At 41.7% G+C, this 14,141-nt stretch overlaps 1 protein-coding gene across 12 annotated transcripts in view; it reads left to right on the plus strand.

Annotated features, from left to right (window-relative positions):
* The window catches only part of DOCK10 (dedicator of cytokinesis 10), a 188,324-nt gene that overhangs the window by 110,633 nt on the left and 63,550 nt on the right, over window positions 1-14,141 (plus strand). For 11 of the 12 annotated variants that reach the window (XM_039487216.1, XM_039487218.1, XM_039487221.1 and 8 more), the window contains 8 exons: window positions 1,381-1,568; window positions 2,237-2,302; window positions 3,819-3,911; window positions 5,988-6,111; window positions 6,293-6,414; window positions 7,123-7,209; window positions 7,745-7,837; window positions 9,747-9,865. In XM_039487216.1, coding sequence (XP_039343150.1) covers window positions 1,381-1,568; window positions 2,237-2,302; window positions 3,819-3,911; window positions 5,988-6,111; window positions 6,293-6,414; window positions 7,123-7,209; window positions 7,745-7,837; window positions 9,747-9,865 — 892 coding nt within the window. The remainder of the gene's footprint in view (window positions 1-1,380; window positions 1,569-2,236; window positions 2,303-3,818; window positions 3,912-5,987; window positions 6,112-6,292; window positions 6,415-7,122; window positions 7,210-7,744; window positions 7,838-9,746; window positions 9,866-14,141) is intronic. The other variant, XM_039487217.1, reaches the window with a different exon arrangement.

The following is a 14,141-nucleotide window of genomic DNA, read 5'->3' on the forward strand; positions in this document are numbered from 1 at the left end:
TGGGGCTAATCATTTGGAGGCAGTAGAGCAATAATGTATCCCGTTCTCCAGAGCAGAGTGCCTGGACTCTGTCCAGCCAAGTGCTCATGGAAAAATTACTGGACTCTACTATGTAGGCCAAGACATCCTAACCTGGGATCAGAGTCTTCCAGGATGATGGAATGTTAGTAATTTGAGAGAGAACTCTCAAAAGCCCGAGTGTGACCATTGAATTTTTCATTGGCTGATGGATGGATTCTTGAGTTCAGCTAAAGTGACCAACTTCATGGAGCTAATGAGAATAAATCAGATAAAGAGCCACTTATGGTAGCCATTGGCCCATATTGGCTGGTCAGTACTAAGGGAATGTAATTCAGCTATTCACCTTTGACACTACTAGTATTGATTAGGAGGTAAAGAACAAAGGCTTCCATGAATGGCATTTTCTAGCTTATTTCAGGAATACACCTGACAGCTATGAATGAAAATGACTGGGAGCAAGCATGAGAAATTGTCTGGAGGGAAGGCTGAACCCTTTAAGTTTGTTAAAAAGAAAATATAGTAACTGATCAGAGAAACAGCCTTCACATCTTGCTGTTACTCAATAGTCCCATAGAAGTTTTATTCCAGCCTGATGGTGGCATGACTTCTCATTGTGGAGGTTCTGAAGGGAGCAAGGCGGAGAGTTGGGATGTAAAAGAGGCAGGGAGAGCTTGCTTGCATGATCTGACTACCTCTTGGTTAGCTCTAGAGTTTGCAGGGTTGAGCCTCAGGTTGCTTTTGTTTGGAAAAGGAATCAATGTCTCTGTCCTCTTCGGACTTGTGTAGTTCAGACAGCCATGGATATTTCCCTACTGAGATCGAGCTTGTTGCTGATTTAGTAGCATACATTGGAATACCAGTCTGTGCTTTTGTGACGTCTCAATGACAGCAGACTTGTGTTCATCATCTATCTCTTGAACTCTGATTCTCTGATGTATTAACTCTAGTTCTAAGTAATGTATCTCTTGATTTCATTGGCTGCCAGTTAGATAGCAGATGAACTTTAAAAAGTAAATGAAAAAAATGGGCTAAATAGAGATGTTAACTCCATTAGAAACAATCTATTTTAATGATACTTCCATTGCATTTAGTGCTATAACTTTGCTGAAATTATAAGAGTTGGAATGACAGTACTATGCTTTGTCTTGGATACTGTGTATTCAAAGGTTATTCAGTGCTATATTTAACTTAAATGTAAATCAGTGCAATTACTATAGATTTACACTGGTGTAAAAGGGGATAGAATTTGGCCCTTTGTGTCTCGATATTGGATATTACATCCAAAATACTTATTATTAGTGTATTTATAAAATGACAACTTCATTTTCTGATTGTTTTCTTTATTTTATTTTTTTGAAGATTGTGTAACATCATCTTTTATCCCAATGAAGCCATTTTATAATACAGAGGAGCATCAACCTACGGTGGAAGTGGAGGAATTTGTACAAGAATCAACAAAATATTCCCGACCTTATAGAGTGTATAAGAACCAAATATACATCTATCCAAAACATCTCAAGTACGATAGCCAAAAATGCTTCAGCAAGGTACAGTAAGCAACAATTTAGGGGTCTGATTTCGCCACCCTTAATTTAGGTTGAGTTGTCCCTTAGTCCATGATTGGTCTCACTTAAATCAGTAGAACTATTCATCATAGCTAAAAGGAGGCAGAATAGGATCCTAAATTACTGAACTAACTTGCAGTCTATTTAATTCTTTATGGAACCTTTAAGCACTGTAAGAATTTCCTGGAAGTGATTTTACAGATTAAAGGAACCTTTCATGCTATGAAGGCATTTCAAAGAAGATGTAGTACAGTAATTGTTTTTTGGGCAATATTCTAGGGAAATATTATATTTTAATATAAATCTGTATACAGATGATCCTCTCTTAAATGAACCTTGAGAGCTATATGCATATTCATACTGATTGAATATGAATTAAACTCAAGACAGGGCTAAATACCGGTCCCTTTATGCTCTACCTTTGCACAATGCATTTGCAGCCTAGTTTGGTGCCTGCAAGTTCTTCTCCTTTTTACACATTTATTTCCAGTAAGTTTTGGGGGGAGCTGCAAGTATTTAGGATATGACTTATCATCCATAGTATTCTCCAGATTTTAAGTAGAACTTGTTATATTTCACACATCTTAGTTTGCATGTATTTTGATGGGCTAACAATTTCTATTTACACTTCTAATGCATCACTATTGCAGGCGCGGAACATAACAGTGTGTATTGAAGTTAAAAGTTCAGATGAAGAAGGAGCCAAGCCAATGAAGGTGAGCAAAGACAAAGTACATTCACAGAACAATGTGTCAAAAGACGTTTCATATGAAACCCAGCAATTGAGAGTATTCTAATCAGGACCATTTAAAGTGTGACTATTGTAATATATTCTTTTAAGTTTCCATAACAATCCTTTTTAATACCAGTTATTAACTATATCAGCTGGAAGTGTCAACCCTGCAGTGCAGTGTTAGGCAAAAAAAACTTGCAAAAGATGGCTACTTTCAAGAAAATGCAACTGCCATCGTATACAGTATGTTTTGAATTAAAATATCACACTGTGCCTATACTATAGCTGGAAACAGCCTTAGGAAAACAATACAGTGTTTTTAATATAGGCAGCATAGGAAACAGATTTTATTTATTTATTTATGATTTGTATCGTCTTAGCACTTGGGAGCACCAGTCGTGAAAATTAGGGCGTAGATACCTAAATGTGGATTCAGGTGCCTAGGTCTAAATCTGAAAATCCAGGCCTTATTTATCATCATGATGAGCTACTTAAAATTAAAGGGTAGGATTTTCAAAAGCTCCTAAGTGACAAAGGAACATAACTGCCACTGAAAATCCTCCCCTAGACATAGTAGATTAGATACAATAGAACTAGGGTGACCAGACAGCAAGTGTGAAAAATCGGGATGGGGGTGGGGGGTAAGAGGAGCCTATATAAGACGAAGCCCCAACTATCGGGGCTGTCCCTATAAAATTGGGACATTTGGTCACCCTAAATAGAACAGCCCAATTTGTTGTTTTACATATTTTTCACATGCTCTTCCTTTCATTTTAAGTAAAGTACTGGTAGATATGGTCTGTTAAGCCTGAACCTGCAGTCCTGATGCAAGCAGAACTTCTTCTGATTTATACGGTGGTTTTGCCTCTGCGAGGGCTGCAGGGCTAGTCCTACTATCCTTATGTTTGTGTGTAACCCACTGGTAGGTGTGTGTTACAAGTCCCCATCTGTGATGGAGAAGAGTTGGTTCAGCCCCCAGCTACAAAGCTACAGAGTTGTAGCAACTCTGGCTTTTCACTCTGGAGGTCCCCTGTTCAGCCTTCAGCATATCAGCCAAGCTGGTGGTCGTCACATCTGCATGGCTCACTTAATGAACAGCAAAATGTAGATTGTGCATGTTGAGGTATGATGCATTAAAATGGCATTAAAAAACTAAGATTATCTATGTTAGATTTCTAAACTAATTTTGTGGTATACAGAGTTGTTCAATGAATACGGCGCAAAAGTGGGAGAACCTGCACCTCAGTTTTCCCATACATAAAATAAGCTAATCAAGAATCATAGAGGCTAGAATTAGAAAGGACCTATTAAATACCCTGGTCCTGCCAATGCAGGGAGTTGTTATTGTGCCTAGAGACCCCAGTAAAGCATTGGAGTTGAATTGTGTAGGATGAGTCCATATAAAGGAAAGACACTTTTGTAAACCCCTTTTGAGCTATGGCTATATTAGTATTATCAGCATTCCTTGACAACTGAACTGAAGTATTATATTTTAACAGTGTATTTATGGGAAGCCTGGCGGACCATTATTTACCACAGCAGCCTACACAGCAGTGCTACATCATTCACAGAATCCTGATTTCTATGATGAGGTCAGTCCATTCTTCACTGACTAGACAATATGCATTTAATTAAAGGCATAGAAATGAAAAAAAAAATCACCTGCCTGCTATAAATGTCATATATCCAGGTGAGTGTGAATTTCATTAGATAGAAAGATTTTCTCTCACTGAAATAAATGCACAGCATGAAATAAAAGCTCACCATTTCTCTGAACACATCATAATGGTCAGTCTTTCTGTAAAGTCTTTTGTGTACAGACTTAGTAATGATCAGTCAGTCCTGCTCTCTAATGTGTTTGCCTGTATCAAAGGCCAAGATCTAACTTTAGCTCTGTTTAATGTTTTCATTACAATATTTTTTAGAGGTGAAATTCATGCATGATGCCCAGACCCAGCTCAAGTCCCTCCATACCATTTAAACACTGCATTGGAGTATTTTTGTGGATCCAGTGGCCTGAACACACCATATGGCTTCATCGCACATGAAGTGGCTGTGGCTCCCCACAAGCACAGCAACAGTTTTGCAGGATGTAATGCAGTCCACACCCTCAATTGGTGGGGGATAGTAGTAGCTGCCTCAACTCCTTTGCCTGCAAATGGACACTTCACCAACATAAAGCCTGATTCCTCAGGCTTTATGCAGGTGAATTGAATTTCACTCTTACCAATCCAGAGTGCTCCATAGCCTTGAGTTGTTAGTGTTTTTAACAGCACACTAACAAAGGATTGTTGCTCTTCTAGACTTTGCGCTTATGGTTTCAATGTATACTAATACTGGTAATACTGCAGACAGCAGGGCCAGTAATCATTCAGCATTTTCCAAACAATTGGCTTAGTCCTGTGCTCTTAATTGGCAAAACTTTCCATTAATTTCAGTGAAATTTAGCCTGAGTAAAGAGTACAGGTCAGGCCCAATGGATGGAATTCCTCCAAATACAGAGTATCCATTGAAGCTCCATGTTAAGAGCTTAAGGGGGCCTGATTTTCAGAGATTCTGAGCACCTATTGACTTCAACTGGAGTTGAGGGTGCTCAGCACTTCTGAAAATCTGGCCCCAATTGGTTCAGAGGGCCTTATGCAAGCCCTCCATATTACAGTGAGTTTTTTTCTAGCATGAATGAAGTATTGAGTTCAGACTTCACCATCTAACAGAAATTCATCTGGGTAGGCCAACTGCACAGTATTGACTCTGACAACAACACATTTAGTGCAGTATCTAAAAGACCCTAGTGCAGCGTCTGAAGAAATTGTTTTAAGCTGCATGTTTAAATGCTCATTTCACTGCTATGTTTACAATATATGCTCTTCCCCCCCTTAACCTGATATAACATCAGAAATACATCCCGACCCAATTCTTAACTCGTACCTTAACTGCAGGATTAGTTTAGGTACAGCATTACTTCATAACTACTGTGCATAAGGGCTCTTGTCCATTAGTCACCACCGTAACACTTTTCAGTGTATTTTTCCCATGTCTTTCAATAGGTAAATAACAGCCCACCTTGACTTTGTACAGATTAGTGAACAATAGATTAGTTTTTCTTATTGTGGCCTATGGGATGTATGACTCATCTGAGATCATAAATAAAAGTTTTTATTTTCACATCAACCCTTGTTCACCTTCAGTCTGTATTATAAAATCAGTTATGATGACATATCATTAGTATTTTTAATTTAAAGGGTATCCAGGCTGACTCTCTCTCCTGCTAAAGGAGGAGTGATAGGGAAAGAAAGAATGGTGATTCCTGGTTAGGGTCAGTGTTGAGTCTGATGGTGTAGGGATGATTGGTTCTAAGCAGCCTGTTTGAATAGGGTTCTTCAGTTTTCAATTCCGTGCTGTTTCATTAGAAACACAATTATTCACTCAAAGGAAAGAGAATCAAAACTGGTTTAAGTGGGAGTAATAAATGGTGCCTCTCAATGATTTCTTTAAAAGAACAGCTGTTACACCACTAAAAAGAGCAACACACAAAGAATCAATTGCCAGTCAAAAGGCCAGCTTTAATTAGAGATATATAGAAAAAGAGATTTCTCCTTTAGAGCCCATCTCTTACTCCTGGTTGATTCCCTTTAAACTAAAGAGAGGTGTAACCTTTTACATTTCAGGTGAAAATTGAGCTTCCCACTCAACTCCATAAGAAACACCACATTCTGTTTTCATTTTATCATGTCACCTGTGACATAAATGCAAAAGCTAATGCCAAAAAGAAAGAGGCTCTGGAAACACCAGGTACCTGCAGTAGAATTACTTTCAAATAATTCCTTGCTAATGCTTGTCTGCATTATATTTATAGTGATATATGTTCATCTCAGGATTTCAGAATTTCTGTTTGTGGCTATTATTTACTATTATCCTGTGAACCAAAGATTTTATACTCATAAATGTCATATTGATTTGCTCTTGTGTGCAGTTGGATATGCTTGGCTTCCTTTACTGAAAGATGCCCAGTTAGCTTCTCAAGAACATAACATTCCAGTGACAACCGGTTTGCCTCCCAGTTACTTAAGCCTTCAAGATCCTGCAAGTGGAAAGGTATTAAGTAATATTTATATATTATTCAAAAGGAATAGAGAGATTGAAGTATGCGTGATTAAAACGATAGGGCCAGCTTCTCATTCATGCCTTGCTGGCAACGTAAAGCAGCCATTATGTGAACAATAAACTGGACCATACTGCTTAGTGTGTTCATATGTATAGCATTCAATTTTTAAGTTAATATGTGTACCAACAGATCGGGGGCAAATTATGCCTCTTCCAGTGGTGTGCTGGGAAAAGGAGGTACCACACCTAACTGGAAGTGCATGTATAAACCATAAATTCTTCCCAACTGCTGAAGGGAGAATGGTGAAGAGTGATTTTTTTTATACAGTTTTAGCTGGGGTCCCTATAAAGTCTGACTAGCACAAGTCCCATGATCCTTGGCATAGTGCCCAGGATTCCCCACTGACCCTTGAGCTGTGCCCAGTTAAGAATCCTCAACAGGAGAGTTACGGGCAGTTTCCTCTCCCTTTGTACTAACTGAGCAATGCAGAGAGAGTTGAGTAGGCCTCTGGATCTAGTCTGTTGCTTTGTGACATTGACAGGATAGTGGGGGAACTCCCATTGTGACTGAGACTTGAATATTTAAAATAGTACAGTATCCTCTGCAGCAAAAAGTGATGCAGAACTGAACAGTGTTGACATGTTTGTACTCTTATGGTGTTTGCAAGTGTGGAAATAAGAAGAAAATATTTTTTACAGCAGAGTGGAAGTGACATTAAGTGGGTAGACAGTGGGAAGCTGCTTTTCAAAGTGTCTTCATTTGTTGTATCGACTGTAAATACTCAGGTGAGTTTGCATTTTCTCTCAGATATCTTTACCTCCTAATCAGAAATGTGTGCTAGAAAAAACCTGACAAATGATCTCAATATATCTTAAATCTTATATGAATCTGTTCGTCTAACATTAAAGATAATCTGAATGTAGGAGGGCTAAGGAGAGAGGAGTGATAATTACCCCTTTTAAGGAAAAAAGAGGCATTATTTTGGATGATACAGGAGGGTGTAACTAGAAATTTTAAAACATCCTGATGTTGAGATCTGTTAGATCAGGGAAAAAACCCATTGCTCAGGACACTTAAAACAAGACTGGACAAAGCACTAGGAAATACACTCTCTGCTGGTAAATGAATGGACTACATGGTCTAATCCTTGTTGGGCTTTTCCATATCTGATTCCTTTTATTCTGTGATGCTTTGTGCTGTATAGTGTAAAGTTCCTGGATTCTAACCACCATAACCAATTCATTGAGATGGTTAGCAAATATTTGAATTGCAGTCCATGCTAAAATAGGTATTAACTTTAGCATATGTTTACCATTTTAGGATCCATATCTGAATACCTTTTTCCAGCAGTGCCAAAAAAGAGAAATGGATCTCTCCCAGCCTCTTACCTCAAGCTTTGTCATGTCCTGTAAGGTAAAATATTTAGAAGTGTTACAAGCTGATGTAGGTAAATAAATTTTAAGGGCCAAATTCTAGTTCTCTTTGAATTTGCCTCCCAAGTGAGCCCATGGCCTGCTTATGTTTCTAAATTGCCATGGGTTGGATTGTGTCCCAAGACACAGATCACCATAAGGGAGGGCATGTTGCTGTGCTGCTCCAGGAGCAATGCAGAGAAGGAATTGGGGCTTGGAGAGCCATAGTTATCTTGCTGCTCCCCTCTTGCTCCAGAGAGTAATTGTTTTTTTTCCATGCCCACTTCTTCCCCTCCCCTTCTTGCATGAGAGCTGGGGTAAGAAATGGGCATGCAGTGCCACGTACCTCTGCATGCCTGGACCAAAGATACAGGTAACCCTCATACGGGGGATCTTACTCCTGTTTGCATTCTTGTATGAATGCTCACTCCTACAACGAATTCTTAATCCATTTGGCCGTGGGCAAATCACATGGGCCCACCCTAAAATGTGTAGTTTGGAGTGGAGCAGGAAGGAGCTAGAATATTTTCCGTAACTTGCCCTTACTGAAGGGCAAGTTACGGAAAATATTAACTTCCTTGGTGATCGTCTAAATCTAATAGTTGCATCCGACGAAGTGGGTATTCACCCGCGAAAGCTCATGCTCCCAAACGTCTGTTAAGGTGCCACAAGACTCTTTGCTGCTTTTATAAATCTAATAGCAGTTTCTATGTTTAGAGATTAAAGTGAAGAGTATTTTTCCCCCATTGCTCCATTTTCACAATTAAGCTGATTTTATTAAGCTGCTTAGTAAAAGATAATTTTTCTGTAACTTTCCAATAGTCATGACATTTCTCTGGACAACTATTTAAAGATGTCCTTTTTTTTTAAAATATGTATGGATGTTTCTGAAAGTGAGATATTTGTTTTGTTGTTTTTGTTGTTGTTTTTTATATGTAGTAACAATTAGTCCTGGTTGAATTTAAAAATTGTGACTATTTTCATGAATAAAAGCATTAGATTCAGTTTTCTCTATTATATAAATTGTGTATATTCAGATAGTTACTAGGTATTGGGGAAAATGTTTGTGAATACCCAAAAGGTGCACAAATTTTAGCATGAGTGATTACATAGCCAGAAAAGTATGTTAGAAGTGAACTGTTCATTATTTGCTGCTTTTTGTCTGCCTCTTTAATATATTTTAATCATCCAATCAGGAAACAGAAATAAAATCACGTGAGCTAAGTGACCAATTGCACAACATAAATAGATAACAAATATTCAAAGTGAACAATTCATGAACAAACAATAGGCAGAAAAATATTTGCCCAAACTTTCAGCTTTTATTTACGAATCACAAATGCATTTGCAGAACATCAGAGAGCTAAATCCATAACAATATTATTTTTAATGAATAACTCAATTAGCTCTATCAGTTAAGATAATGGAGTGTCATTGTCCAGTCAGTCTAGAGTGTAACACTGTTTTTAATAAGTGTGATTTTTGACTTGGTCATAAATATTTTATCCAAAATGAAACACAGCATATGAGGTCTCAACCCAGGTATAATTTTTTCTCAAAAATTTAGGGGAAAAAATCTTTAAAAGTAAGAACTTCAGTCCTTCACAATTGGTATATATTTTCTACTTTTTCACTGGAAAAAAAAAGACAGACAATAGTTTCTACTTTATAATCACAGAATAATCAGAAGCTATAAAATCTCAAGAATAAAAATTCAGGGAACAAATTCATACTCCAAAAATATCTTGACATGGAGCATGATTCTCCACTGTCTTACACTGATTTAATTCCACTTACTTCTCTGCAATTACCAGATGGTGAAACCAGTGTAATGGAATGGAAATTCAGGCCCTCGTGGATTGTGGTTTATGTCCGTAATCTATCATTATTCTGCCTTGTGTCTGATACAGAATTTACTGAAAATTGAGAAGATCCATGTAATTATGAATTTTCTTCCTGTGATCCTGAATCAACTCTTTTGGGTTCTGGTACAAAACGACGTGGATGAGGTTACCACTGCTGTGACAAGGTATCCAAAAAATTGTTTTATATATTAGAATTAGGGCCAAATTCAATCCAGAGTGTGCTTGTTGACATTAGTCTAGTTATGAACCAGGGCTGAACTTGGTGTTTAGATTTTGCTCTACCTTTGCTCTGCCCTGCTCCGATTCCACCCCCTTCCCCAAGGTCCCGCCCCTGCCTCTTCCCCGCCTCCTCCCCTGAGCACGCTGCATCCCCGCTCCTCTCCCTCCCTCCCTCCTGGAGCCACCTAAGCACTGGCAAACAGCTGTTTGGTGGCCGGGGAAGTGCTGGGAGGGAGGGGAAGGGACAGGAAAGCGGCATGCTCGGGGGAGGAGGCGGGGAGGGGGAGCTTGGCTGCTGGTGGGGTTGGAGACCGCAGCAGGAGCCCCAGGAGCCGGCAGGACCAAACTGCCCTGTGTTGTACTGTAAATCTGCCTTTGGTCAGGTCACCCCGTTTTGGACAGTTTGCAATGAAAACATTTATGCTATAACAATGAACAACAGGGAAGGCATTATCCAAGTAATTAACAGTCAGCTGGAGAGACTTACCAAGGGTCTGTGACCTCCAGGAATGTCCAACTAAAATATTTGTTTAAAATAAAATATTTATTTCTATTATTTACCATGAAATCGGGTGGGGGAAGAATAATTTCAAATGGATGGGCTGAAAAAGAAAAGTTGTACTGCATAGAGTTCTCTTTGTTGGCTTTTCCCCAGCCATTAAAGGCCTGGGTAGTAACCAGAAGACAAACACAACTTAGTCCTCAACAGTCCCATTGGGTTTATTAGTGTTGTTAATGTATTTTATATGTTTACTGAAGCTGGTTTGCTGTGTTTAACTGTTGAAGGGTGATTCATTGTAAGGCTTCAGACTCCTGATGCGTGATTCCTCAAGTTGACTTTAATGGCAACTTAGGGGGCTCAACACTTCAAAGCTTTTCAGGCCGAGTACTTCCATGAATAGAAAAGTATGTCTGGAATGAATTAGCAGTGTCATTCCCCTGGCTGGCAGAGACTGAGCTCATCCTAGTGGTGATGTACTCAGTCTCCAAGAGAAGGATATCAAACCTTTTCCTATGACCCCTAACTGCCCAATTAATTAACACTAATGCCAATTGGCTTTGTCCCAAGCCAGAGTTAGTGTTAGTTGGGGTGGCTGGAAAATACAATAGTGAAACAGTGGGGTTAGAAACTGGATGGGCAGCCTTTTTTTATGCTCCAATACTTGGCTATCCACCCACCTCGTAGAATACGGCTTCTCAGTGTTTACCTCCTTGTCTGTGAACAGGCTTTGTAACAACATTGCTGATGTCAACAGCAACATGCACAGCTGTGCACTGCCAAAACGCTGGGCATGCCTTTCATTGTTTTGCCACTGTACATGTGTGCACATTGTATTTTGTTTTGAATAGCTTGAAGTAGCTTGCGTTGAACAAGTAAAAAGCTTGAAAAGCAGAACAAGAAGTCAAAATTGTTCATGGTTGTGAAAAAACACTTTCTTTATACTTTGTCTTGGTTACTGACTTGCCAGTCATGCAGTCATTACTCTGTCTTTACTCTGCCAAAATTCCCATTGATATCTGAATAGTAGAGGAGTAAGGACTGAATGACTGGAACCTTGGTGAATAATTTGGTCATTTATTTATTTTTCAAAAGGCCCTAATCACATTAATAATAAGAAATGAGAAATGGTTTGCAAAACAAAATTTAATAAAATAGAAGCTTTTGTGGATTATATAGCAGGAGTGCACAGAAAGCATCTAAAAAAACGAACTCAGCAATTATTAAACTGTGGTACATGGGTTGGTTTATCAGAATAAGAATCCATTATAGTGGTACTGATTAACATATATACCAAAGACTTTTGAGTTTGGAGTATGGTCCACTAGGTCTTCTCATTCGAGAACTGCTGCACTAACGGATTTTTTTTTCATTCTTGCCACATGAAAACGGGCCATTTATTTTTACATTTTGCTGAATAAATAAAGCGAATCCTGCCTTAACTGCTAACTCAAAGAAACAAGGTCGCTAACAGGGGATGTCTTCTAATAAAGATGGAGCAGAATTCTGTTCAGTACCTTTGTAAATTCTGTGGGGTGATGTCTTAAAAACAGGGAACTCTCAAAAAACATGGCTTCTGGTGCAAGTTTAATTGTGTACAGAGAGGCTACCTTGTTGGAACCTCTGGCAAAATGACTCACCTGCCTTTGCAGGGTTTTTGCACTGTAGTCCTGCCAACCAGGTCCACCAGTTGTTCCTTTTGCATTGTGACCCAGCCCTCCAGCCTGGTCACCTTTGGTCTGACTCTTTTTGCGATAAAACAGGATTTTCACCCATTAGTCCCAGGACCTCACACTGGGCCTGGTCCAGGCCCCATAGTCCTTCTGGCCTCCTGTGTTTGGGGCCTTCCGGCTAATCTTCTCAGTGAGGCTGTCGAGCAGCAGTTCTCAAACTGTGGGTCGGGACCACAAAGTGGATCGCAAAAATGGGGTCGCCAGAGCCAGCATTAGACTTGCTGGAACTCAGGGCTGAAGCTGAAGCCCGAGCTCCACCCCCACCCAGGACAGCGGGGCTTGGGCTGCGGCCTCCTGTCCCCCAATCCGGGCGGCAGGGCTCGTGTTTTAACCGCCTCTTAGGGTTGCCAAGCCTCCCGGTTTTGCCGGGAGTCTCACGGAATTGGGCTCTATCTCCCAGAGGCTACTGAAGCCAAAACGGGAGATTTTAGGCCGCTAAAAGTCCAGTGGCACAGCAGAGCTAAGACAGGCTCCCTGCCTGCCCTGGCCCCGTGCTGTTCCCGGAAGTGGCCAGCACATCCCTGCAACCTCTGGGGTGGAGCCAGGGGTTTCCATGCGCTGCCCGCGTCGCTGACTTCGCAGCTCCCACTGTCTGGGAACTGCGGCCAATGGGGGCTGCAGGGCATTGCTTGCAGGCCTGGGCAGCGTTTGGAGCTCCCTGTTCTCCCCGCCCCCCAGGGGCCGCAGAGATGTGCCAGCCACTTCCAGGAACGGCACGTGGAGGGGGCAGTGCACGGAGCCCCCTGGCCCCGCTTAGCTCAGGTGGCTCCCAGTCGGCAGCACAGTGGGGCTAAGGCAGGCTCTGCCCCTGCAGCTCCCATTGGCCACAGTTCCCGGCCAATAGGAGCTGCGGAGTCAGCGCTCAGGGCACGGGCAGTGTGCAGAGATCCCTCTCTGCACACTGCAAGGACATGTGAACCACTTCTGGGAGCTGCATGGAGCCAGGGCAGGCAGGGAGCCTGCCTTAGCCCCGCCTCACCACTGACCGGGATAACCCAAGGTAAGTGCTGTCCAGCTGGAGCCCGCATCCCTCATCCCCTCCTCCCCCCCAACCTCCTACCCCAGCTGTGAGCCCCATCCTGCACCCAAATTCCCTCCCAGAGCCCACACCTCCTCCTGCACCCCAAACTCCTCCCCCAGCCCTGAGCCCCCTTCAGCACCCATAGTCCCTCCCAGACATTGCACCGTGCACCCCCCATGCACCCCAACCTCCTGCCCCAGCTTCATCCCGGAGCCCCTTCCCACACTCTGAACCCCCCAGCCCAGAGCCTCCCAGCCTGGTGAAAGTGAGTGAGGGTGGGGAAGAGCGAGCGACGGAGGGAGGGAGAATGGAGTGAGTGGGATGAGGCCTTGGAGAAGAGGTGGGGCAGGGGTGGGGCCTCAAGGAAGGGGCAGGGCAGGGGGCAAGGGTATTTGGGTTTGTGTGATTAAACAGTTGGCAACCCCACCTCCTCTCCCCACAGCCAGGGCAGTGGGGCTCAGGCTCCAGTCCTCCCCATGGGATCATGCAGTAACTTTAAAAAAAAAAAAAAAAAAAAAGAGTATGGTGGCACCTTAAAGACTAAGAGATTTATTTGGGCATAAGCTTTTGTGGATAAAAAGCCTCACTTCTTCAGCTGCAACAGTTGGGAGAGGGATAGCATAGTGGTTTGAGTATTGGCCTCCTAAACCCAGGGTTGTGAGTTCAATCCTTGAGGAGGCCATTTAGGGAGCTGGGGCAAAAATCTGTCTGGGGATTGGTCCTGCTTTGAGCAGGGGGTTGGACTAGATGACCTCCTGAGGTCCCTATTCTATGATAAGGTGCCACCGGACTCCTTGTTGTTTTTGTGGATAGAGGCTAACACGGCTACACCCTGATACTTGTAGTAACTTTGTCAGATGGGGGTCATGATCCAATGAAGTTTGAGAACCCCTGCTGTAGAGGAATCTGGTCCCTCCCTCTATGCTGGGTTCTGGCCCAGGGACCCTTTTAGCAAGTGATTAAGGTCT

Source organism: Mauremys reevesii, linkage group 9 (genome assembly GCF_016161935.1).
Source record: "Mauremys reevesii isolate NIE-2019 linkage group 9, ASM1616193v1, whole genome shotgun sequence".
NCBI lineage: Eukaryota > Metazoa > Chordata > Testudines > Geoemydidae > Mauremys > Mauremys reevesii.